At 46.0% G+C, this 27,398-nt stretch overlaps 1 protein-coding gene and 1 long non-coding RNA gene across 3 annotated transcripts; one reads left to right on the forward strand and one right to left on the reverse strand.

Annotated features, from left to right (window-relative positions):
- Window positions 1-2,559: 2,559 nt before the first annotated feature.
- LOC115179990 (uncharacterized) lies at window positions 2,560-4,495 on the reverse strand. The gene is made up of 2 exons (XR_003873020.1): window positions 4,281-4,495; window positions 2,560-4,105 (listed from the first exon to the last, which is right to left on the reverse strand). It is a non-coding gene; the product is annotated as an uncharacterized LOC115179990 (long non-coding RNA).
- On the forward strand, window positions 3,693-27,287 carry golgb1 (golgin B1). Of its 2 annotated transcripts, XM_029741816.1 has the most exons (22): window positions 3,693-4,035; window positions 7,146-7,236; window positions 7,693-7,872; window positions 8,189-8,302; window positions 8,477-8,644; window positions 8,743-8,865; window positions 8,969-9,082; window positions 9,542-10,073; window positions 10,191-10,267; window positions 13,453-13,522; window positions 14,046-19,263; window positions 19,382-19,805; window positions 19,907-20,140; window positions 20,361-21,188; window positions 22,740-22,912; window positions 23,032-23,191; window positions 23,722-23,832; window positions 24,294-24,428; window positions 24,629-24,729; window positions 25,048-25,119; window positions 25,429-25,525; window positions 25,684-27,287. In XM_029741816.1, exons 2-22 carry the CDS (start codon window positions 7,156-7,158, stop codon window positions 25,822-25,824), a joined length of 9,153 nt encoding a protein of 3,050 aa, XP_029597676.1. In that variant the 5' UTR covers window positions 3,693-4,035; window positions 7,146-7,155; the 3' UTR covers window positions 25,825-27,287. The 2 variants fall into 2 exon arrangements, with proteins under 2 accessions (XP_029597676.1, XP_029597677.1); XM_029741817.1 differs by lacking the exons at window positions 3,693-4,035; window positions 7,146-7,236; window positions 7,693-7,872; window positions 8,189-8,302; window positions 8,477-8,644 and having other exon boundaries at window positions 8,787-8,870; window positions 8,964-9,082.
- Window positions 27,288-27,398: the final 111 nt, after the last annotated feature.

A 27,398-nucleotide genomic window follows, 5' to 3' on the forward strand; every position in this document is an offset into this window, starting at 1 on the left:
GCAATATGGTCCAATTCACGTACCTATCACTATAAAGCGTTGTCATCCCTGCTGCCTCTGATCAGACAGACTCACTAAACAAATACTGTTTCTAAATGATGTCTGAGTGTTGGAATGTGCCATCTGGTTTTCTTAATCGAAGGAATTTGATGTATAGCATTTACTTTCACTTTTACTCAAGTGTGACAATTTAGTACTTTTCCCACCACTGTAAATGCACTGCAGCATCAGTCATACATATGCATTGCTTCTCTGGATCAGCAACAGTGAAGTAAATGCTACTGTTTCTGGAAACTGTTTTCATTGAAGACTGAGCTCTTTAAAACAGCAACGACAGACTGTAGCTCTTAGGGTGACAAAGTTCTAACAATCTGGAATCATTTCATGTTATCTCACCTATTTGCAAGCCTACATCAATCATGATCATGAGTCTGTGTGGTATTTGACTGGAAAGGGAAGAAAATAGTGAAGAATGTCACACAGTTCTGTGTTTAGTTTGGTTTATTGAGATTCCTTCACATTCATAGACCAAGTAGGATCAGGTCATTACTCATTAATACGTTTGTGACCACAAGACAATAGTTTATGCTTGCAGAAAGCATCTGTATTACAGTGCCAGACTTTGATTCTCTATACAGCGCAACAGTAACATTGACGCCAGACAAGCAGTGGATTTAGCATAATGCACAATAAAGTACTTCAACTGTGGTGCTTAGGCCCAGATAGAACATTATGGCACATCCTACAGTCAGAAGTGTCTTACTTAGTACTGGCAGTACATCCAACAAGCCTCGCCACCACAGACCATGTATAATAACGCCAGCCCAGGACCTCCACATCCGGCTTCTTCACCTGTGGGATTGTCTGAGACCAGCCACTCGGACAGCTGATGAAACAGGAGTATTTCTGTCTGTAATAAAGCCTTTTTGTGAGGAAAAACTCATTCTGATTGGCTGGGCCTGGCTCCGCCCCTGCCCAGTCATGTGAAATCCATAGATAAGGGCCTAATTTATTTAAATTGCCTAATTTCCTTATGAACTGTAACTCATTCAAATTGTTAATCGTTACATTTTGCATTTATATTCTTGTTCAGTATACAACAAAGAAGTTACTGCACACACTTGTTTTCACCTCGCGCATCATTGCACGTGTGATAGAACAGCAGAATGTGTACTGCAATTTGTTTTTACCACGCTGCTCACCTCCGTAACACAGGAACTGTGGTGCCATTTCCCCTAATGCAGATTCCATCTTAAAAGGCTTTATCTAGACCAGGGGTGTCAAACTCATTCCACGGATGGCCAGTGTCTGCAAGTTTTAGGTTTTTCCTTTCAATAGAGCCTTAAACAACCAGTTGAGGGGAGTTCGTTACTAGCTGGTGACCTTAATTCCTCTGAGTACAAGAGAGGAGAAAACCCGCAGACACTCATTCATCCGTGGAATGAGTTTGACACCTGTGGCATACACTGAGTACACAAAACATTAAGAACACCTGCTCTTTCCATGACATAGACCGACCAGGTGAAAGATATGATCCCTAATTGATGTCACTTGTTAAATCCCCTCCAATCAGTCTAGATGAAGGGGAGGAGACAGGTTAAATAAGAACTGAGACATGGATGGTGTAAGTGTGCCATTCAGAGGGTGAATGGGCAAGACAAAATATTTAAGTGCCTTTGAACAGGGTATGGTAGTAGGTGCCAGGCACACCGGTTTGTGTCAAAAACTGCAATGCTGCTGGGTTTTTTTAAACTACAGTTTCCTGTGTGTAACAAGAAGTGTCCACCCAAACGACATCCAGCCAACTTTTTATTTTTTATTTTTATTTCACCTTTATTTAACCAGGTAGGCAAGTTGAGAACAAGTTCTCATTTACAATTGCGACCTGGCCAAGATAAAGCAAAGCAGTTCGACAACATACAAAAACACAGAGTTACACATGGAGTAAAACAACATACAGTCAATGATGCAGTAGAAAAAAATAAGACTATATACAATGTGAGCAAATGATGTGAGATAATGGAGGTAAAGGCAAAAAAATGCCATGGTGGCAAAGTAAATAAAGTATGGCAAGAAAAAACACTGGAATGGTAGATTTGTAGTTTGAAGAAAGTTAAAAGTTAAAATATAAATAATATGGTGCAAAGGAGCAAAATAAATAAAATAAATAAATACAGTAGGGGAAAAGGTAGTAGTTTGGGCTCAATTAAAGATGGGCTATGTACAGGTGCAGAGATCTGTGAGCTGCTCTGACAGCTGGTGCTTAAAGCTAGTGAGGGAGATAAGTGTTTCCAACTTGACACAACTGTGGGAAGCGTTGGCGTCAACATGGGCCAGCATCCCTGTGGAATGCTATCGACACCTTGTAGAGTCCATGCCCCGACGAATTAAGTCTGTTCTGAGGTCAAAAGGGGGGTTCAACTCAATATTAGGAAGGTGTTCCTAATGTATGGTATACTCAGTGTATATGAGTGATTGAAATAGTGATTTAAGTACAGAAAACAGTCAACACATTTCCAACTATAAGGATTATTTTTGCCATGATTTTGAACACAATGCTGCCATTCATATAGTATTTTCACAGTTTTTACAAATAAAACAAGTTAAAAAAATAATACAATAATAAAAGGATACACATAAGCATAGATAAAGACAATTCTGTATTTGTTCAACTCAATAGTGGTTAGAATTACTGATAGACAGTATAATGCAGGAATGGGAATAGTCTTGAGACAGACTGAACATAAATGTAATTGATTAGATTTGGTTCTGGGTGCCGAGATTAAAATTTGAAAGACCCATTCCCTGTCCGGTAGCCCTGGAAACATACTTCTCACTTATTTACAGTCACATGAATAGCTGGCTGTGGGGACAAAATAGCTGCTTAGAGTTAGATCCCTATACTGTACATCCTATTCATGTTACAAATGACTATTTGTAGGTAGGTAGTGTAGTTGAATTGACGTTATACCCTTTAGAAAAGTGTTTCAATACCAGAGATGTCTTAGTGTGTTTAATACCTGATTCTTCCCCTCCTGTTACTGGTTTTGGAGAAGCTTTCCTTGAACATTATTCTAGCAGTTTACGATATGAAAATTCAAACATGTAACTTTCATATTGGCATTACAGTACAAGGAATACACATGCAACTGATACATGCATATACTGTAAAACACTAGACTGTTAGTAAGTGTAAGGAATTAAACAATGAAATGAATGAATGACTTCAGTAAGGTGCTCTTTCCATTCTACTTCAACTCTCTCCCAACTTTCTCACCACTGTTGCACTTCATTTTCCCAAAAGATCAGTGAGATCTTCTGATTTGATGTCTTGAGCAGGCTGTCCGGTTAGTGCTAGGGTTTAAGGTTAAAACTCTCAAAATCATTCTAAGACTTCTTCAAGTTTAAAGAGACTTGACATGTTTAGTCTGGTCACCCTGATTTTGTGTCAGGGCTGGGGCAGATCTGCTTGGCAACCCCTCCACCGCCCCTTCTACGCCACCAATGCAGGTGTCTGTAGATGGAGTCAAAGACGGACGCGGTGTACCGTGCAAACAGTGTGGTCCACTTTAGCATTTGCATGAACCAGTTCACAGAGCGACTCACAAAGGTCACAAACACTGTGGTGTAGTGTGCAAGTAAGAGAAGGCTTCGTCCAAGTTGTCTTCCATTGTTGATGATCAGATTGACTCGTGGGTCATGACCCGGCCCCATCCTAATAAATTCAGTTGTGTGGTTCCAAATGAAAATGGATAAGAAGGTTAATCATTGTATAAAAATACAAACATTATCTTGTAAAAAAAGAGCGTTTTGGCGCATGTTGCACATTTTTCCTTAAGACGGTCTCTTGACAAATGGTAAACAGTCGGAAATTTACAGACGCTCCCTTGCTGTTGTGCAATCCTCCACTGGCCAATCGATGCTCTGCAAGTTATGTTTCCGGGATGTTTGGTGATGTGGCTATGCACAGAAATACAGCAGAGGAGATTCTTCAAATAAAAAGCAGAAACCGGTATCTGAGAAGTACTCATACAGGTTAGTCCCTCGTTCTTTCAACTATCAGCACACCATTCCCAGAGTTGCAGTTTAGAACAGCTGCCACACGCTACAAAAAACAAGTCACAGCGATATATTTAGCCAATGACAGTTATCCTTGTTAGCCAGCTAGCTAGCTGCTTGTCTACGTGCACTGAAAAGCTAACTCGTTCGCTGTTTTTATACAAGCGCAACCAATACAGCATCATAATTCCGATTTATGTATATACATCAAATACTCTTACTGTGGTTGGAGACAGCACTGTCAAATTGTTCAGAAAGTAAGCCATCCATTTCTCCCCATAATCTTTGCTGTTCAGGAGTAGTGGGCAAAACGAAGTGACGCAGCCGCAGTCGACTTGCCCTATTGTTCGGCAGTGTTCGGCTCTTCCGGTGACACTCGAACCCCGAGGCCCTCTGCACGAACTATCTGGGTCACAAAACAATAATGCCCGTTAATGTATCTTGCCACAGATATATTATTGGCACAAAGGACGATTGACTGCAGTGGCGGTCGGTGCCGTTTAAGATGAGGGAGGATGATACGTTTTTTTACGAGCATGGCCTTATTTCTATTACAGCATATTGGATGACTGTCATTCACATTTTATTCACCCAGCTCAAATCAAATTTTATTTGTCACATACACATGGTTAGCAGATGTTAATGCGAGTGTAGCGAAAGGCTTGTGCTTATAGTTTCGACCTTGCATATCTAACAAGTAATCTAACCTAACAATTTCACAACAACTACCTTATACACACAAGTGTAAAGGAAGGAATGAATAAGAATATGTACATATAAAAATATATGAATGAGTGATGACCGAGCGGCATAGACAAGATGCAGTAGATGGTATAGAGTACAGTATATACATATGAGATGAGTAATGTAGGGTATGTAAACATATAAAGTGGCATTGTTTAAAGTGACTAGTGATACATTTATTACATCAATCTTTCCATTATTAAAGTGGCTAGAGTTGAGTATGTTGGCAGCAGCCACTCAATGTTAGTGATGGCTGTTTAACAGTCTGATGGCCTTGAGATAGAAGCTGTTTTTCAGTCTCTCGGTCCCGGCTTTGATGCACCTGTACTGACCTCGCCTTCTGGATGATAGCGGGGTGAACATGCAGTGGCTCGGGTGGTTGTTGTCCTTGATGATCTTTTTGGCCTTCCTGTGACATCGGGTGGTGTAGGTGTCCTGGAGGGCAGGTAGTTTGCCCCCGGTGATGCGTTGTGCAGACCTCACCACCCTCTGGAGAGCCTTACGGTTGTGGGCGGAGCAGTTGCAGTACCAGGCGGTGATACAGCCCGACAGGATGCTCTCGATTGTGCATCTGTAAAGGTTTGTGAGTGTTTTCGCTGACAAGCCAAATTTCTTCAGCCTCCTGAGGTTGTAGAGGCGCTGCTGCGCCTTCTTCACCACGCTGTCTGTGTGGTTGGACCATTTCAGTTTGTCCCTGATGTGTACGCCGAGGAACTTAACTCTCCACCTTCTCCACTACTGTCTCGTCGATGTGGATAGGGGGCTGCTCCCTCTGCTGTTTCCTGAAGTCCACGATCATCTCCTTTGTTTTGTTGACATTGAGTGTGATAGTTGACATTGAATATGAATGATAGTTTACAAGGTAGAGAATCATGGTGACAGACAGTGACACATTCAATATCGCCTTCCACACTTTTGCCTGCATCTAGCTAATCTAGGGAGTAATCATTAGTCCAACAGTTGCAAATGTGAATTTTTTATTGGACAAATTGAGGTATTTCTATCCCAGTTTCGCTCCGTTTAAGAACCGGTGGGCCTGGTGGCAATTAATAATTATATATAAAAATGGTTTTATAAAGCTTACCTTGGAAGAAATCCAGTGTTGGTTAGCCATAGCCAGCTAGCTAACATAGCATCCCTCTCTGTTTGAGCTAGGTGTTTGAGTACATTAAACTAGCTAGCTGCATGCGCTAGCTAAGTAAGTGAAAGTAACAAAATAAAATACAACAAAATATCTCTCTCTCACTTTTCCTTAATTTTGGAATAAATTATTTTGTTCAACTATTGTCTTTCTCTCTTTGAGTCAACTACTCACCACATTTTATGCACTGCAGTGCTAGATAGCTGTAGCTTATGCTTTTAGTACTTGATTCATTCTCTGATCCTTTGATTGCGTGGACAACATGTCAGTAAATGCTGTGATAGGTTTCTAGGACGTCCTCTGGAAGTTGTCATTATTACTGTGTAAGTATATGGAAGGGGGTGAGAACCATGAGCCTCCTAGGTTTTGTATTGAAGTCAATGTACCCAGAGGAGGACAGAAGCTAGCTGTCCTCCAGCTACACCATGGTGCTAACATACAGAGTGCTGCTGAGGCTACTGTAGACCTTCATTGCAAAACGGTGTGTTTTCATCAATTATTTGGTGACGTGAATATATTTAGTATAGTTTGATCTAAAAAGGATAACTTTTTTAATATTTCACTATTTTTACGAAATTCATTGAGGATGGTCCTCCGAGGGGCCTGCACTGATTGACTGTCCAGGAACCCTCATTCTATGATTTCACTGGTCTCAATTGTTCTCTTCCACTGCAGTTATGTCCATTGATTATTTGAGTCAATCTATGTTTTTGTCTTAAAATAAATTCTATACACAGAAATGTGAATCATAACATAACAGGGGCGCTAACGTTGTAAATGCATCATAATGTAAACTCCATAGAGATTTTTTTGATCCAGTTTCTGTATAATCACTTTGTGACAACTGCTGATGTAAAAAGGGCTTTATGAATAATGATTGATTGAGATAGAACCCTCAATGTCTAAACTCTAGAATCCTCATATCTAACATGTCAAACCAAGGTGAAAGTATCATGTTAGGACATGAGTTTACTTTGATCAGGGATCTTGCATGGGAAGAAACACTGCATGGAGTATTCACCATTTAAAAACTTTAGATAAGCTTATCATTTATTTTGTTGTGGCATCTATGGACTCAGAAGATATGAAAACCCCAAAATATATTGGGAAAGTTTAGGTAGGATCTTTTGAAACCTACTGACCATGACCCAAGTCCCACCTGTCCAGATAAAGGCGTAATGTCTCTGTCTTGTACCACCAGTTTCGGCTACATGCTCAGCCGGCTGTCCCAGGGCTTTACCAACGTCCTGCAGGAGTTGTCTGGGGACGAGCCCCCCGATGGAGCCCCTCAGGTAAGAGAGACTCCCTCAACCCCTCACAAGCTTACATAACATGGCACATGTTTTCTGTCCTGGGCCCATATTTATCAATTGTGTGAGTTGTAGTGCTTAACTAGGATCAGCTCTTCTCTGTCCATAATAATAAATCCATTGTGATCTAAAAGGCAAAACTGATCAGCACTCTAACACATTGTTCCCCAAACTCGGTTCTGGGGTCCCCCTGGGTGCACGTTTTGGTTTTTGCTCTAGCACTACACAGCTGATTCAAATAACCAACTCATCATCAAGCTTTGATTATTTGAATCAGCTGTGTAGTGCTAGGGTAAAAACCAAAACCTGCACCCAGGGGGAGGGGACCCCAGGACCCAGTTTGATTCACCCTGCTCTAACGGATCACCATTGGAGGCCTTAATGTTCTCCAAGTCACCATATTTGTAACCACTCTTCTTCTCTGTGGCCCTTTTGCAGGATATGTTGGTCCCCCAACTCCCCCCTGGAGATGCCCCCGGGGCCCCTGAGGAGTCTGGGCCTGGGGTGGAGGAGGAGCCCCTGGAGATGCTGGCCCATCTGGAGCAGCTGACAGTGCATCTCAAGGAGGTGGTCAGAGATAAGGACAGCCAGCTGGCCACCTTGGAAACGCAGCTCAAGGTGAGGCCTGGGTACAGGTGGGTGTGTTGGCCTGCATGTGTTGTTTTGACTTTGTGTGTGTGTGTGCATGCGCCTATGTGTATTGCTATGACTTTGTATGCGTGTGTGTGTGAGACATGAATGCGGTGGTTTTATATGGATGTGCCCTCAATGCATAGCTTAGATTTTCTTTCAGTCCTGTGTGGGTTGGGATCATGAAATATTCATATTTGATGCATTTCTTGTCAAATAAAGATTGTGGTCAGAAATCTACTGAGATTATGCTGTTGTTGCTGGAACACAAGTTTCAGTGCTGTGTTTGTTGTTGTGTTTACAGAGCGAAAGGGAGACAGCGGAGGCACGATTCACTAAACTAAAGCTGCAGGCCAAAACCAAGATGGCTGCTCTGAACAAACAAATTGCTGACCTCAAAGGGCAGGAGGGAGCAACAGTAAGTCCTTTAGCCGAGTTCAAATAACTCCGCGTTCAATAAGCATGGTTCTGATGTGTATTTTAGCTGTAATGTATACAGTTAAAATGTTGTAGATTCTTTACAGCCAGTTTGGTCTACACTAGACTATTTTGTCATCAATAACATTTTGAAATCCTTGTCTATTTCCTGAAGAGCTCTCCAGACAGCTCCTTCACCAGCTCAGCTCCTGCTGTGGAGGAGGAACTCCAGGAGCTGAGGAAGCAGCTCAGTGAGGTCTCGACCTCGGCGAAGAACCTCCAGGAGCGTCTCCAGATGTCTGAACAGGCCCTGTGTGAAAAGGAAGCCGTACACACGGAGCAGGTGCCAGTTTCGTTGTTTCTCTAACCATTTTCAATGAAAAGGTTCCAGATTGTTTAAAAGGGGCCCGTCAGCTGACTGCAGAGATGTCACGTTTTTAGGTTCGTGTGCTTCAGGCAGTTGTCTGTGAAAAGGACATGCGTTTCCAGGAGCAGATCCAGAAGCATGAGGACGAGCTGCTGATGGTCACAGTGCAGAGGCAGAATGAGGCTGAGCTACAGCAGGTACAAACTTCATTCTCTGACTCACTCTACACTCCCTCATACAGGCCAGGTCCTATACTCTGTTTTTAGCCTGTACCCAAGCCCTTAGTGTGTGTGTTGCTAGGCTCTACGTGCAGCCCAGCGGCGTTGTGAGGAGCAGGAGGAAGCCATGCGGTCACGCTGCCAGGTGCTGGAGATGCTGCAGGGGGAGCTGAACAATGCCGACCAGCAGAAACAGGTACAGACACGCTCTACTGTGCTGGTCAGTTAGAGCCATAGTGGGAATGGTGTTTTCTCTACGAAGGTCCCACAATAGAATAACAATGCAAACTGACTGACACTTGGGCAAAATGAGCCCATCTGAACAGACTGACACAGAGTACTGTATTACATTATTCACCAAGTTACTAGTGTGACAGCAGAGTGACACTGACTAAGTATGTTTGGTGATTGACAAATTGCATGTTACATAAGGGCTGAGGGGTAGACTCATTTCTCATCTAAATGCAAAATCACTTCTTGACTGGCACAGCTGAGCAGTTCTCGTTGTAGACCCTACCATCCCCGTCCTTCATCTGTCTTCATTCTCTCTCTTTCTCCCTCTTTCTCCCTCGCTTCCTCTCTCCCTCGCTTCCTCTCTCCCTCGCTTCCTCGCTCCCTCGCTTCCTCTCTCTCTCTCTCTGCCTCCTCTCTGCAGATCCTCACGGCTCAGTTCCGCCATATGGAGCAGGAGCTGGCTGAGGCTGGCAGGCAAAGGGAGGAGGAGAGACAGCAGTGGGCTGGGTGGTCCAGCCAGGCCCAGGCAGAGCTGGTGGCCCTCCGAGCCAACCTGGAGGCCTCCGAGAGGGACAGAGCAGCCCAGCTAGCCAACCTGGAGACCTCAGAGCGAGACAGATCAACCCAGATGGAGGAGCTGACAGTGAAACTGGAGTGGGCCGCTAGAGAGCGGGAGGAAGTGACCAACAGAGAAGTAGCCAGGTTGGAGAAGGAGCTTGCTGCCTTAAGAGAGGAGCATGGAGAGGGGCAAAGGGCAGGACAGGCCCTGGCTGAGCTGTTGACAGGCCTGCGCTCTCTGGCTGGAGAGGGGGCTGAGGAGGACAGCTCTGTTCCCACCGACCTGGCCCTGTGCCTGGGTACACTGGAGGCCCGGCTGGAGAGGCTGAGGGTGGAGCAGAGGGAGAGCGAGGAACGCTGCACCCAGGTCACCCACTCCATGGAGACTTTGCAAGGTAAGGGAACCGAATACACTATCAAGCAAGTTTTGTTTATAAGTGTAAAGCATTCATGATAACCTGACAAGCGGCTTGCTTGCAGCGTATTTAATAATTGTGTTGTTTTTCTTTCAGAACAACTGGATAAGCGCACCGCAGAAGGCGAAGAGGCAGTTGCTAGGATACAACAGCTGGAGCAGCAAATTGGAATGGTGAGCAGTCAGACGCACTAAATTAATTTAGGAGATTGTTACGACTACTAAATGAATGAAGGTAGCACATGTTGTAAGCTTGTTTTGAATCCTGTAATAACCTGAAAATAAACATAAAAATGTACTTTGGGAGAAATAGCTTATATGGTTTATTATCTGTGAACCCCAAATTATCACACTCTTCAGTCTGTTGTACCCATTGCTAGATTCTCTAATGTTCTTCGTCTATTTCTGTAATTTGACCAAATGGTGGGCTCATTTTCATCTGTGTAAAAGACAAAGCTATGGATGTCTTGCAAGGCTCATTATTTGAGAAGTTATGCAATGCCAAAAAAACAATGACCAATCAACCAAAACTTATGTTAATATATGGCATCTATTTATGTCAGATGTTTTCACACACAGTGAAATTACAGCGCATTCAGAAAGTATTCATAACCCTTGACGTATTCCACATGTTGTTGTATTACAGCCTGAATTCAAAATGGTTGAAATCAATTTTTTTCTCTCACCCATCTACACACAATACTCCATAATGACAACGTGAAAACATGTTTTTAGAAGTGTTACTACATTTATTGAAAATGACATACAGAATTATGTCATTTTCGTAAGTATTCACACCCCTGAGTCAATATAGCTAGAATCACCTTCGGCAGCGATTACAGCTATGAGGCATTGTGGGTAAGTCTCCAACAGTTTTGCACACCTGGATTGTACAATATTTGCACCTTTTTATTTATTTTTATTCTTCAAGCTCCATCAAGTTGGCTGTTGATTATTGCAAGACAGACATTTTCAAGTGTGGCCATAGATTTTCAAGACGATTTAAGTCAACTGTAACTAGGCCACTTAGGAACAAAACATTAGGAAACCTCCAAATATTGAGTTGCACCCCCTTTTGCCCTCAGAACAGCCTCAATTCATCAGGGCATGGACTCTACAAAGTGTCAAGCGTTCCACAGGGATGCTGGCCCATGTTGACTCCAATGCTTCCCACAGTTGTGTTAAGTTGGTGGGAAATCCTTCTGGTGATGGACCATTCTTAGCGCACATGTTGAGCGTGAAAAACCCAGCAGCGTTTCAGTTCTTGACACAAACCTGTCTTGCCTATTCACCCTCTGAATGGCACACATACACAATCAATGTCTCACTTGCCTCAAGGCTTAAAAATCATTCTTGAACCTGTCTCCTCGTCATCTACACTGATTGAAGTGGATTTAACAAGAGACATCAATAAAGGATCTTTCACATGGATTCACCTGTTCAGTCTATGTCATGGAAAGAGCATGTTCTTAATGTTTTGTACACTCGGTGTATATTTAAGCAATAAGGCCAGAGGAGATGTGGTATTTGGCCAATATACCACGACTAAGGGCTGTTCTTAAGCACGACTCAACACGGAGTGCCTAGACACTGCCCTTACCCGTGGTATATTGGCCATATATCACAAACCCCCAGGTGCCTTATTGCTATTAAAAACTGGTTACCAATGTAATTAGAGCAGTAAAAATACACCCATGGTTTAAGGTCTGATATACCACGGCTGTCAGCCAATCAGCATTCAGGGCTCGACCCACCCAGTTTATAATTGGCATTGTGTTTTAGGTTATTGTCCTGCTGAAAGGTGAATCTGTCTTTGTTGGAAAGCAGACTGAACCAGGTTTTCCTCTAGGATTTTGCTTAGCTCTATTCCATTTATTTTTATCCTAAAAAACTCCATAGTCCTTGCTCATGACAAGCATACTCATAACATGATGCAGCCACCACCATGTTTGAAAATAGGAAGAGAGGTACTCAGTGACATGTTGTGTTCGATTTGCCCCAAATATAACTTTTTGTCCTGAATACAAATGGTTAATTTCTTTGCCACATTTTTAGAAGTTTTACTTTAGTGCCTTATTGCAAGCAGACATGTTTTGGAATATTTTTATTCTGTACAGGCTTCCTTCTTTTCACTCTGTTAATTAGGTTAGTATTGTGGAGTAACTACAATGTTGTTGATCCATCCTCAGTTTTCTCCTATCACAGCCATTAAACTTTAACTGTTTTAAAGTCACCATTGTCCTCATGGTGAAATCCCTGAGCGGTTTCCTTCCTCTGCGGCAACTAAGTTAGGAAGGACGACTGTATCTTTGTTCACCATGCTCAAAGGGTTATTCAATGTCTCCTTTTAAAATGTTTACCCATCTACCAATAGGTTCCCTTCTTTGCAAGGCATTGGAAAGCTCCCTGGTCTTTGTAATTGAATCTGTGTTTGAAATTCAATGCTTGGCTGAGGGGTAATTGTTTGTACAGAGATGAGGTAATCATTCAAAAATCATGTTAACCACTATTATTGCACACAGAGTGAGTCCATGATAACTTTTTGTGACTTGTTAAGCACATTTTTACTCCTGAACTTATTTAGGTTTGCCATAACAAAGGGGTTGAATACTTATTGACTCAAGACATTTCAGCTCTTCATTTTTAAATAATAATTCCACTTTGACATTATGGGGTATTGTGTGTCATCCTGTGACACAACATTTCCATTTTAATAAATGTTTAATTCAGGCTGTATCACAACAAAATGTGGAAAAAGTCATGGGGTGTGAATACTTTCTGAAGGCACTGTATGTTCAATCTAATTGTTAGACGATTCCCTTTCCAAACAGAATTGTTGACAGTGCGGAGTCACAATAGAACACGACAACCCCAGTCTGATACAATATGATCTATTGGTGTGCTGTTATTTCACTGTGCTGTGAGGACTGCCCAGCCAGCACATTGAGTGTCACACATGCTTATTCATGTGGGGAAGTCTCTCTGGTCTCTGCCCTGACTACTGGGGCAGGTCAGTCAGCCACGATCTATCTCAGAGGGGACAGCCTGAGGGACAGAGACAGTGGTTGGGTTTAATAATGCTGAGGCAGAATGTCCCCCTGTCATTTGGGTCAAGGCAATGCTAATCGCCTCTCCACTGATCCTCTGTTATGACTGTAGCCCTGGGCTGACCTTCACGCCCAGGCCCATCATAACTACAGTGTAACTATTGTGTAACTACATTACAGCTGTGTGAAACTGTTAACTCAATTCATTTTGAATATAGTCCCACTTCAATGGGATTGATCTATTATTAAGTCATAAAGTTTACACCCTCTGTGTGTTCAGAAATAACCCAGGCGTTTGTTTTTCTCTCCTAGGCTGCTAGGGAGTCATTGGTCCAGTGTGTGACTGACCCATCTGTGGAAGAAGTGACTGATGCTGATAAAGGTAAGGAGACCTATTTTAAAATGTGTGTTTTTATTCTCTGAATCTGAAAGCCAACCACCAGGACTTTGACCAGTCATCCATCCTGCCAGCAGCACACACACCCTCTATTGATGTGTTTGCATAGGCTTGGACACGGTGTGCTGTCACAGGCCTCGCTGACAACAGAGTTTGGCATAATGACGCAGATGTGCTTACAGGCCTTACCCATTTCACAGTCTGACTAAACCTGAAAGACTGGTGGTTTAGTAGACATGTCAACAGTATGTTAACATTGTTGACAGTATGTTGACAGTATGTCACTAATCATCTCAATTGTTAACATTTAGAAGCAAAAATCTGAAAATCTATAATATATAGGTCTAGTCATGAACTACTAGGAGGTGCCAGAGGTAGGATTGAATTTTAGTTCCTGCAATGGCTACATGAAAAATATCTGTTTTGGCATTTCAGGTATGATCAATTAATTGTGCATTGTGTGATTATTAGGCTGGCTATTAATTTTCATCTTTATTGATTTCCCCAGCCCAAATATTGGCTCTGGAGCAGCAGCTATTGGAGAAAGACCATGAGTTGACTGCCCTGCGAGAGAGTCTTGTGCTGGCTGAAGAGCAGGGCTCAAATGATGCATTCAAGGTAAGCGCTGATCAGATTCTAGACCAGAGTGAGGACACTGCCATGGCCCCCTGCGACAGTCCTACAGTGCTGCCAGACCTCCTAGAAGACACGCGAGAGGAGGACACCACCCTGGTGGCAGAGGATTGCGCAATTCTGTCAGTCTCCGCTGATAACGAGAGCAGTCCAGAGCTCATTGAACCCCAGTCTGACTCTCCCGGAGAATCTAAGGGGGCCTCCTCTGATGAGATGGTCACTAGCAGTGACTCCGAGGTGGCCCACAGCAGCTGGACCCTCCTAGAGGCTGTGAACCAAGATGAAGGTCAGCAGTCGCCTCCCATACTGCAGGGCTTTGGCCAGCTCCAGATGCAATCCTGGGAAGAGAACAGCTCTGAGCAGGAAACATCCACAGTCCAGGTGGAGTCCTCATCAGTCATTATCCGTGAGACTGTGCAGGTGCACCTCAGCCAGCAGGGGGCGACCCTCTCCGACTTTGCCCCTGGACAGGTGTTTGCCCAGGCCTTGGCAGATGAGCTGCAGAACAGGTACAGTGAGCTCATGGCTGAGCTCCAGAGATTGAGAGAGGCTGCCTCAGAGTCACAGGAGAGAACCCAAGGCCTTGAGGAAGAGATTCGGTCCCTGGCAGCTGCCAAGGATGAGGCGGAGTCCCAGGCCCAGAGATTTGAGGAAGAGCTTCAGTCAGCCAGGTCAGAGATGGACACGGTGGCCCAGCACAGTGGCTCCGAGTTGGAGAGGCAGAGCATGGAGATGCATCTCCTGGAGGAGCAGCTGGCCAGCCTGCAGACAGAAGGCCACTCCAAAGAGCAGAAGATCCAGGCTCTGCAGGCAGACCTGGATGAGGCTCAGCGCTCTCTCTCTGAGCAGGAGGGCCAGGCCAGGATGCTGAGCGCCCAGCTGGAAGAATGGGAGATCACCACCTCTGAGCTGGAGCAGAAGCTCCAAGACATGGAGGCCAGACTGCTGGAGTTCTCCCAGGCTAGGGACATGGCCAAAGCTGTACTGTCTGAGAGGGACACTGAAATTAACGAGCTGCTACTGCGCATCACCCAGAAAGAGCAGGAGATGATGGAGCTGAGCAACGGCATGTCTGCCAAACTGCTCCTGACCAGTGAGGAGAAGTTCCTAATGAGCACTGAGGTCAAGAAACTGAAGGAGCAGATCATTGAACTTGAGAAAGCTGGAGAAAAGGAGAAAGCGACAGGGGAGAGTCATGTAGAGGATGGTGATGAGCTCACTAGTTTGCGAAAGGACAAAGAGGATCTGACAACCCAAGTGACCACCATTAAAAAGAGGTTGCAGGCAGCCCTGGTGCAGCGCAAAGAGCTGATGAAAAAAGTTGCAGAGTTTGAGAAAGATGCAGATCAAAGGAAAGGACAAGTAGGGAAAGCAACGGAGGAAGCCCCTGCAAGTGTACCAGCTTTAGAAAAAGACAGAAAACAAGAGGTTATGGCAATTGAGACTACTTTCGAAGATTTCAGACAAGCCTTGAAGTCCAAAGAAGAGGCCATGGAAGTTTTGGAACAGAAAATCAGCCAGCAGGATCAGGTTTTGGAAGAGACACTTGAAATGAACAGAAGGCTGAGTGAGGGAGCTGAGCAGACTCCAGAGGCTGACACCTCAGCTGAAATCACTGGGTTGCAGTCCCAGGTGGCCTCACTGGAGTCAGATTGCGAAACACTGCAAAAGAAACTGCAGGAGGCCCAGGACTCTCGAAAAGACACTATCTTCAAGGCCAAAGAAAAGGACAGGCACCACCGCGAACAGCTAAAACAGCAAAAGGAAGAGTACAACGGGCTGTTGGAGCGTTTGGAGGAGCAGATTGGTGAACGAGATGGGCTGTTGACTAGACTGAGCGAGCTCGAGGAACTGCAGGCACAGAAAGAGGTGAGCACAGAGAAGGAAGTACATGCTGAGCTGGAGGCCAACGCTGCAGTGGAGAAGATTGAGAAGCCAGCTTCAGGAGATTGGGTCCAGGAAGACTGGGTGGAATTTGCAGCTCCTGAGAATGAAGCACAACAACAACAAGGTGATAATCCAATTACCAGTGCCGAGGAACCCTCTCAGCTACTTTCAGCTGACATTGAGGCCTTATTACAAGCTCTGAAAGAAGAGGTCCAGGCTGAGAAGGCATCTTGTACAGAGTTGGAGGGCCAACTGCAGGAGAGCCAGGCTAGCCTGTCACTCAGGGAAAGTGAGCTTCTAGTGCTGGGCAAAGAGTTGCAGGCCCTGAGAGAGAAGGAGAGCCAGATTGAACATGTCTATGAGGAGTTGGAGGCTCTGAGGGAGAAGTGTCTACAGGCTCAGACCTATGCAGAAGCTGTGAAAGCAGAGTTGGAGGCTGCGGCCAAGGGAGCCGCCTCAGACTCCGCTGAGTCCACCATTGCCACCCTGCAGACAGAGGTGGAGGAATTCAAGCAGTTCCTGAGCAACAAGAACGATGAGATCATGGAGCTTAGCCAGCAGCTGGGTGAGCAAAGCTCCCTCCTCCAGTCCATGCAAGAGACAGTGTATGAGAAGGACCAGTCGATCGCCTCCCTGCAGGAAGGCCTGAGAGCAGAGAAGGAAAAGAGCCAGAGACTGGAGGCCGAGGTCCCCCAGAAGCAGGAGGAAGAGAAAGGCAGCGACTCCAAGATCCTGCAGCTTCAGCAGAAGCTCAAGGCCGCCCTTATCTCCCGCAAAGAGGCCCTCAAAGAGAACAAAAGCCAGAAAGAACAGTTGGCCTCCATTGAGAAAGTCATCACTGAACTGCATCAGAAGATGGAGGCTAGAGAAGTCGAGCTGGAGAAGCTGAGAGCAGAAAGAGAGAGGCTGATAGAGGAGGTTGATCGGACCTTGGTGGAGAACCAGAGCCTTGAGGGGTCCTGCGAGAGCCTCAAGCTGGCCATGGAGGGTATGTTGACAGAGAAAGACTTCTGTAAAAGAGAGGCAGAGTCTGCCAAAGAGGAGGCTGCTCGGGCATGCAGAGAATGGGAGGAGAAGGTGCATGGGATGAAGGATGAGTATGAGACTCTGCTAAAGTCCTATGAGAACGTGAGTGATGAGGCAGAGCGTGTGAGACGTGTGCTGGAAGCTGCTAGACAGGAGAGGAAGGAGCTTGTTGCTAGAGCCAGGACCCACGAGGCAGCCAGGCAGGAGGCTGAACGGCAGAAAGAAGAGGCCCAGAAAGAGGTGGACACTGTCAAAGACAAGATGAGGAAGTTTGCCAAGACCAAGCAGCAGAAAATAATGGATTTAGAGGAGGAGAACGAGAGTCTCAGAGAGATGGATGAAAAGAAAGGAATAAGAAGGGAGGACAAGGCACTCAAAGGAGAACTTGAAAGACTCAAAGAGAAGTTTGAGGCTCTGAAAGCTGATTTGAATGCCACTACGGCACAGAGGGACTCCTTAGAACAGCAAGTTGTTGAGTTGAGGGAGCAACTAGTCCAAGAGCTAGAGAAAGGGGACAGATTAGCTCCAGATAAAACCCCCATCTCTGATGATGTAGTGGAGGAGACCATTGTTGCCCAGCAGTCTAGTACAGTCATGACTAAAACTACCCAAGAGCCAGTTAAGAGCCAGCCTCAGGACATAGAGCCACATAGCCAGGCCATAGAGTCTGAGGTAGCTGCACCTGAAACGCCCTCTGTTGAGGAGATGGTGAAGACCGAAATAACTGAACATACACAGGCCCTAATTGATGAGAAATTGAGCAAAATGGAGGCAACCCTACAGTCAGAGAGGGAACTGAGGCAACAGCGCGAGGCTGAACTCACTGCTGAGCTGGCCTCTCTGGAGCAGCGCCTTCAGGAGAGTAAAGAGAAGGAACAGACCCAGAGGGAGGAGCCAGTGAAGACGGACATGTCTGAAAGTGAACAGACCGTAATTGAGGGAAAACGGAGGGAAATGGAGGCAGCCCTACATTCAGAGAGGGAACAGTGGCAAGAGAGTGAGGCTGAACTTAAGGTTGGACTAGCCTCTCTGGAGCAGCTCCTTCAGGAGAGTAAAGATAAGGAACAGAGCCTGATGGAAGAGAGCTCTAAAAGGGAGGCCCAACTCCAGGAGCTCCACAGCAGCCTGGAGGTAGAGAAGGACGACCTAGAGGAGCGTCTGATGAACCAGCTGGCCCAGCTGAATGGCAGCATCGCCGGCTACCAGCAGGACGCGACAGACAGCCGGGAGCGTCTTGCGGAGCTGCAGAGGGAGGTGGAGAGACTGGAGAGGGAGCGGGCTGAACTGGAAGCCCTGGCCGAGAGCGAGAGGGACCGGGCAGCCAGGCTGGAGGAGGACAAGAGGCAGGCCCAGAGAGAGCGGGCCGAGGCAGAGGCAGAGTCAGGGAAGCAGAGGGAGCTGGAGCAGCAGCTGAAGTCCGCCCAGAGGGTGAAAGAGGGCAGCCAGAGCCGGGCAAAGCAGCTGGAGGAGCTGCTGAGAGAGAAGCAGCTGGAGGTGCGCCAGATGCAGAAGGACTGCATCCAGTACCAGGAAAGGATCAGTGAGATGGCCAGGGAGGGCAAGGCTTTGCAACTGGGCAGCAACGACGTCCACAAAGAGCTTGGGCAAGCCTATCTGGAGAGGACCAAAGTCACAGACGCTTTTAAGAAGACTGAGGCTGAGCTATCTAGCTGCAAAGCCCAGCTGGTTGAGGCCCAGACAGAGGCCAGCCAGGCCCAAGCTGAGAGGAGAGCCTGTGAGCAGACCGCTCTACAGAGAGAGGCTGAGTTGAAAGCAGAGGCAGAGCAGAGCCTGGACTCTGTGAGGTTCAGGCTGGGAGCCGAGCTGAAGCAGATTGAGCTGAGGTTGGAGGAGTCTTACCGGGAGAGGGAGAGAGAGGAGGATGCCACCCGGGAGGCAAAAGAGCTAGCTGACACCGCTGAGAGACAGGCCCAGCAGATGCAGACCCGCCTGGATGAGTCTCTGGCCCGACTGGCTGCCTTCTCGCGCTGTATGTCCTCCCTGCAGGACGACAGGGACCGCGTGCTGGATGAGACCCGGCAGTGGGAGAGTCGCTTCAACAGCACCCTCCAGGGGAAGGAGGCCGAGGTGCGGGAGGGAGAGACCCGGTCCAGAGATCTGGCTGAACAGCTGCAGAAAGAGACCGCTCGGAGAGAAGAGCTACAGCTTACAGTGGACAGGTAAAAATGGCTACTGTTCCTGATAAAGTTAATTAACTAAATTGCCCCAATTTCCAGCCAGGTTTGTGATACACTATGCTGTGTTATGTAATGTGTTTATTTGTTATTTTTTGTCCAGACTGCAGAAAGCAGACGAGCAGTGGCAGCTGAAATGGGAGCAGGAAGAGAAGAGGCTCCGTGAGAACCAGGCTGCCCTGGAGCAGGACAGGGAGGAGCTTCAGAAGTCCCTAGCCCAGACCGAGACCTCCCTGGCTGACGCTCGCGCCCAGCTGGCCTCCCTGGAGAGCGAGGCGGAGGGGCTCCGCCACAGAACCCAGGTCCTGGAAGAGGCAGTTGGGAAGCTGCAGGGAGAGACCAACGAGGCCAGGTCCCAGCTGAAGGAGAGGGAAGCAGAGGGGAGAAGTCTGGGCCTGAGCATGGAACAACTGGAGACAGACCTGCGCTCCTCCAAGACCCTGACAGAGAGCCTGCAGACAGAGCTGAGTGAGAAGGAGAGGAGAGAGGTGGAGCTGCTGGGGGAGAAGGAGCAAGCCGTGACCCAGGTATGGATCACTTTTATTTCATCTCTGCTTTATGTCAATGAAAATGTTTAAACCCATTCCCCTGCATCTTCTTGACTTTTTACATGCGTGCTCCCCCTCAGGCTGCAGAGGAGTCCAGGAGGGAGGCTGACTCCAGGGCCCAGGAGGCTGAGAAGGAGCTGGAGGAGAGGAGAGAGGAGGTGCGGGGTCTGGCGGACCGGCTGCGGAAGGCAGAGGAGGAGAGCAGCCACAGCAAAGCCAGGCTGGACGCCTTCACCAAGGCCATGGGCTCTTTACAGGACGACAGAGACAGAGTACTTGGCATGTACAAACAGCTGGAGGAGAAACATCTGCAGGTAAAAGAACAATGATAACATGTGTACAGAGGAGGTCAAGAAGAGATTCTGAATGGTAAACCGGTAGTAAATGTTTATTTATGTACATGCATGTCATCGACATACTGAAACTGTATGTAGTGATAAGAGTGATATTATTAGTGTGATAGTACTCTAGAATGTCTTCCTCGTGCCCCAGTTGTATAACCCATCCCTCTACGTGATGGATCTGTTGTCCCAGGTGATGATGGAAAAGGACGCTCTGATCCAGGAGGCTGCTGCGGAGAATAACAGTCTGAAGGAGGAGCTGCGCTCCCTATTGGTCCAGAGGGATGACCTCCATGCAGAGAAGGCCAAGCTATCTGCCCAGCTTCATGGCTACAGGGACGATCTTACCCAGGTCCTCACCATGAAGGAGTCCCAGCACAAGCAGCTCTTGTCCGGCCAGCTTGAGCGCATCGCTACCCTGGAGAAGGAGAAAGAAGAGCTAGGGGCTAAGATCAAGAGCCTGGAGGGACGGGAGGCTTTCGTTCAGGCGGTGGAGAGGGAGACCCTCAGCCAGGCTGGTGATAGTGGAAACATGCAGGTGAGAGACGCTCCCGGGGCGGAGGTAGAGAAGCTGAGGGAGCAGCTGCAGGCTGCCAGGACCCAGGTGGAGATCCTGGAGGAGAGCCTTGCCAAGGAAAGAGAGGTGCAGGAGGCTCGGCAGAAGGAGCTGAAAGAACTGCGTTGGGAGGGAGGGGTGACGCGGACGGAGTCGGAGACAGCGGCCGAGAGGGTGGCCGAGCTGGCCCGAGACCTGCTGACCACGGAGCAGAGGCTGCTGGAGGAGAGGGAGGTGGCCGGCCAGCTCCGGGCCCAGAACCAGGCGTTCGGCCAGGCCATGGCGTCACTGCAGGGCAGCAGGGATCAGGCACTCAGCCAGGTCCAGGAACTCAGCCTCAGACTGGAGGAGATGAGCAGGGCAGGGGGCCAGCAGACACCCACCATGGGCCATGGAGGATCCACTGCAGAGGTGTGGGGACTGAAGAACGCCCTGTCAGCCCTGCAGAACGACAGGGAGAGACTGGTAATCAACCAGAGTTATTTCCATTTTACACAAAGTATTCCATAAAAGCACTATGACGTGTCTTTGGCTATGCCGGATTAAGTGATATGACATGCTATTCTATAAAATCATTTATCTGTAATTAATATTACCTGATTAAGCTAATCATGTAAGTGAAATTAACTAGAAAGTCGGGGCACCACAAAATAATATTTATAGAGCTGTTATCTTCTGAATAAACTCTTAAAGACCTGGTAATATTTTACCTCAATAGCAGTAAATATTTAATCGTCACCTTATTCAGTCTCATCTGAAAGTTGTAAATTCTTGGTTATCTTCACGAACCCTGGCTAACAAGTTGAATCAGCAATACAAAATTTGGTTTAATAATTTATTTACTAAATACCTAACTAATCACACATAATTACATATACACAGAATGGATCATACATTGATTACAAATGATGTCATAAAGGAAAATGAAAGCGCGGGAGGACTGAGTAACAAAGGGAGAAGCTACTCTATCGTAAATACAGAATCTTATGCATTCTAAATAACCGCCCATTTGGAAAAAGAAAATGCAATAAATATTTACTCTGAGCTGCGCTTCAATAGGTTGATCGTAGATGGAAGGCCAGGTTGCCCAGCAGGGATCTCTTGTCCTCTGAAGAATGTCTCTGGTTGTAAACTGGATACGTTGTAGTATCGTTCTGTGTGTTAGACTGGATACGTCGTCCGTCCTTTCCTAGCCCACGTTTACAGCGGCTGCTGCTAACTCAACGGCTAGGAGGTATCACTTCTGGAGTGAATAAGAGTTCAAAGTTCATACCAAGTTGCCATACTCGTGCTATATTCTGGCCGGTATAGTCGAAATTCATCCTTTCGGCGTGTCGATCGTCACCTTCACCTTGAACACGATGCTAATTTCGTTAGGTTATTATCTGAGCCCTTTCAACGTAGGACCGTCGTCCTCACGTCCTCGGAACAGAAAGTTGGATTTTCGTCCACGGGCTTATATCGGGGTGACGAGAAGGGCGTGTTTCATAGTTTACAACCAATGTCTGTTCACTTGGGCGGGGCCTCTGAGTGAGCAGAGTTTCTCTATGACAAACCGTTCTCTCATTTAAGAAGATAACATTACATTTAATCTTTTCACAAATAGTTTCAATTCCATGTGAATCTGATAACTAGAATGTGTCGACTTTCCAAGATACAGTTTATGTCATCCTGTCATTAGTAGTAATGTCCCAGACAACAACTGATCTGAGATCATATTCATTAAGTACCAAATGCATATTTTCAACTGGTTGGATTACCGAAATATGGTTCCGTTTCCCACCTTTTGATGTTACCAGACTCTGTTACAAAGGCTTTACAAGAGTCAACTCTACAAAGTAGAGAGAGAGAAAAGAGGAACGTTTTTTATGGGGGTCATAAACCTCCCCCAACAGGCCAACGTCAGGACAACTACTAACACATCCACAATGGTAGTGACATCATAGTTTACCTGCACAGTGTTTTCATATACCAGTATCTACAGTAACACGAGCTTTGTTTCTCCCTGTCCTGTAGTTGGAACAGCTGCAGCGGCAGCACTCAGAGCTCACTCGACTGGGAGGAGGAGAGCTGTCTAGACTCAGCCAGGAGCTAGAGGAGGAGAGGAGGAGGGCTGAGGAGATGGTGGACAGGATGAGGGAGCTGGACAACCTGAGGCAGAGGGAGAACCAGGAACTAGAAATTCTCAGGTGAGACATACTTCATAAAGAGCTGCTTATGTTATTTAAAATCCAAACATTCTTAATCATGTTTAGAGGTATATGAGTGTCTATGCCTCGGCTACATAGGTATATCTGTCTCTTTCTAGGCTGGAGCAGGTTGACTGGCAGGCCCAGGCAGAGGTCCTGAAGCAGCAGACCCTAGCCACCCTCTCAGACCGTGACCAGCAGGTGCGCCAGCTCGGTGCCATGTTGGAGGAGGCCCGCGCCACCAGGCCCAAACCACCGGAGGAACACCACCAGAGACAGGTCTGATAACTGATAACGACTGTACTTGGACCAGGGATTAGTGAGATGGAAGACGTAATCTACTGCTGTTCATGTCCAAATCAAATTGTATTTGTCACATACACAGTTTACAGCGGGTTTAAAAGGTGCAGTGAAATCACCTTTTTCTGGACCAATCAAAATAACAATGAATTAAAGGAAGGTAGTATGCATAGTAATAAAACTGATATCTTCACAATTGGATGTACAGTATAAATGATGGATGTGCTGTGTCAAGTACGACTTGTCCAAATATGAAGTGGATAGTGTCTTGGTCATGCAGTTGAATAAATAGTATGCAATAGAAGAGCAGTGTTGACTGAGGCAAGAAGCATTCTGCTTGCTGCATACATTTGGCCTGTACTGGACAACGTTATCTACAAATCTAGGTTTAAGTTATACATTGGTGCAGTTAAGAGTCGTACTTTACTGTTAATTGTGTGATTATAGTTCACCTCTGTTGTCGCTTCTCCATGGCTATTTATGTATTCTTTATTGTTTTTTGTGCTCAGGCACCTGTTGAGGCAGACCTGTCATCTAAAGTAGGGGTCCTTCAATCAGAGAGTGGCCCGCTGAATGAGCTTCAGCTGCGAGAGCAGCGGATTACACAGCTCAGTAATAAGGTAGAGAGAGACCAGACTGTTCCTCCTTCCTGTCACCCATCGCCTCTTGTCCATGTCTAACAACCCTACCTACAATCATTCTGTTTTACTACTACGCTATCTCACAACTACCTCTGATCACCCTCTCTGACTTACAGTACTAAATGACATGGTTGAATGAAAGGTACTTCATTTCATGATTATGGATTAGATGATTCCATATTTCATCTATGTGTCTCCCTCTGGCTCTTCCCTCTTCATTTCTCTTGCATGCCCCTTTTCCATTTTCTTTCACCGTTTCTTCTCTGCTGCTTCTTCGTTCTTTTGGTTTTGTGTGTGTGTGTGTGTGTGTGTGTGTGTGTGTGTGTGTGTGTGTGTGTACATACATACATACATACATACATACATACATACATACATACATACATACATACACACACACACAGTCTGCTGAGCCCGTTGCTGTCCCTCCCTCCCCTCAGCTCTCGCAGGTGTTTGAGGAGAACCGCCATCTCTCCTCCCAGTTCCAAGGCAGTTCCCAGAGGCTGGACGAGGCCGAGAGCCGCTGCACTGCCCTCCAGAGGCAGCTCCAGGAACTGCATGAAGACAAGCGCAAGGTCAGCACGCCCTTGGATATCACTCTGCTCTGATTCATTCACTGTCCCTAGTTGATACATGCTGAACATGTTTTTAAAGATAATGTGTCCACTATGGCACAGAGGAACTAGATTTACACATTGACATGGAGCGATTTAAGCCTCTACTATAGTGATTTCTACAATGTTTTGTGATTTTGACTATTTCTTGTGGCCCCCAGGGGACAGGGGAAGTGGACAGTGCCCCCGGAGCTCCTCAGCAGCACATTGGCCCTTCAGAGAGCGAGAGCCTCAGGGTGGATTTTAAAGAACTTCAGCGCAGGTACCAGTTCTCAACCCCACGACACCCCCCTTTAAAAACACACACGCATACAGTAAACACACACACGTTCTCTCTACCAATGACCAAAACACACACACGTTCTCTCTACCAATGGCCAAAAACACACACGTTCTCTCTACCAATGACCAAAACACACACACACACGTTCTCTCTACCAATGACCAAAACACACACTCAAAAGAGGAACAATAACAAACAGAACAGACACAACAAACCCATTCAACACCACACAGCCCCAGCCCATGATAACGCAAGCATGTCCGACATGCTAACGTGTCCTTTCTTTGTGTCTGTCAGACTGGATGAAGAGCAGCAGTATCGGGTGGCTGTGGAGGAGCAGCTAATGGCTGCCCAGGACCGCCTCAAACTGTAAGAGACTCATCATGACCGCTTAGTGTCTCCCGTCACATGACAGAGGTCATCCTCTGCCTGCCCCTACAGCTCTACACTCACTGACACAGTGTGATTCTAATGAGGAATGAGCATGTCAGCTCGCTGCTGTGATTCTGTCAGGCTCTATAGAGATGCTCTGAGAGTTGTGGAGGTATTGTGTTGGTAATGGGATTATTGGCCTCAAGTCATCGTTTGGCATATTTGTGTTGGATCCTATCGGAGTGCTTTCCTGTGTGTGTCAGACAGTGTTTACTCAGTATCTCTCTCCTCGCTCACCTGCTGTAGGATCAACCAGGGTGAATGGCAGTCGGCCCACGAAGGGCAGTTCTCTGCTTCTGAGACAGCTGTCCTCATTGAGCCACCAGGAGGCTCTGTTACCCGAGTAAGTACCGACACAGGATACATTTCTGAACATGAAATGTCCTTTCACCATTGCCATGTAAGAATGGTCTGTGACTACTACTACTACTGCCTCCTGTAACTGGCTATACTTCTCTCTCTCTCCCCCTCCCTCTCTCTCCCTCTCTCCCCCACCATCAGATTCGGAGCAGCAGCGGGCCAGGCCTGATGAGAATGCTGCGCGTGGCCTTCTGCTCTCGCCAGCGCACACCCCTGCTGGTGTCCCTCTACCTGCTCACCGTGCACGTGCTGCTAGTGCTCTGCCTGGGGGGTTACGTTTAGGACCCCCTCCACCCCTTAGAGACGGAGAGAGGAGAGAGATGGAGAGATAAGACATGTGACACAGACCCACCCACCCCCTCCAAGACTGATATCATATTACTGTTACATTCAATACTGTAGAATAGGAGAAGACTCGTGACACACACACACACACACACACACACACACACACACACACACACACACACACACACACACACAGACATGCACTTTTGATACAACAAAAAAATAACGGAAGTGTATCTTAGCCTATTAACCAAAGTGAATAGTTGTTTTATATACTGGGAGTCAAAAACACCCTCTGCCATCATTGATTTGATTCCATATTTAATATGTTACCGTTAGCGTACATGATCAGTCAAATGTTATTGTAGAGGAAATGAGAAGCAGTATTGCACTACCTCAGAACTGTTGTTTATTAGACTTCTATAAAGGGACAAGGATATTATGCAGCTTTTATTGTACCTGGGGGAACTAACATGGAATTATACTATACAGTAGATCTACACAGTGTTTAGTTTTTCAGCCAGTTTATATTAGTGGTGGTTCAGGTGCCTTTAAATGAGGAGAATAAAGGGTCACTTCATGTCTGGATGGAGTGAGGGTTAGGATCTGTGGACCTGTTCCTATCTCTCTTACTCTCCTATGTTCTCACGTACAATGGACACCAACTGAAACGTGTACAACCTGCTGACGACTACATTCCCACAACAATCTATTTATTTTATTTTTCTTCCTTATTTTTCCTCTCATTTTCTCTTTAATTAAAGAGAGAACACCGTCATTGGCATATTTGACTCCTGTAGTATTTGTATCTCGTATGTACTGGATGTGGGTTATCCAATCAATTCCCAAATTTCTTCCATTGTTGCATGGATGACGGTTTTATTCTATTGATTTTTATGGCAGATTCATTTGCCATTCTGGTGTAATGTTGTCCATTCCAGATGAAATTGTGTATTTTTTTCTGTGACACTACAAATAATGTCCATCCAATCTATGATTCCTATAATTTAGCATTATTTATTGCTTACGCATTCAAACTGCATAATCTACTACAATGTATGGTGAACACAAAACTGCTGGGAAAAATGACTAGTCAAAAACGTATTCTTGTTGTCTGTTGTCCCACTCCACATCTTGTAACTCACTTGTCCTCTGTTAACTTCTATTGTAAATGACCCTGTACTGTGCTGTATAGATTGAATTGTCATGATGATGATACCTGTTTTTCAGCACAGCCCACTGAAAAGTATAGGGCCAGATGTGTACCAGTTATTTTCAAAGGGGACCAGTTAGAACATAACGGGTGAAAATATGAGACAAAAAAATGGGAATTACACATGGTTTATGACCTTATGAAAAATAACTGGTGCAAAGTAAATCTGGTGTTAAATCTCTGTATGATAAGTGTTGGTTACTCTTGGGCTATTTTTTTAAATGAAATATATTGGGAAAACAAATGGATGTTTATTACGGAATGAGAATGTGTGCTTTTACAAATGAACAAACCGTATCGTTTTGAAAACAATTGTGTCCAGTTTTAATACCGTAGCGAGCCTGTAGCTACTTGC

The sequence above is a fragment of the Salmo trutta genome, chromosome 40 (genome assembly GCF_901001165.1).
Source record: "Salmo trutta chromosome 40, fSalTru1.1, whole genome shotgun sequence".
NCBI lineage: Eukaryota > Metazoa > Chordata > Actinopteri > Salmoniformes > Salmonidae > Salmo > Salmo trutta.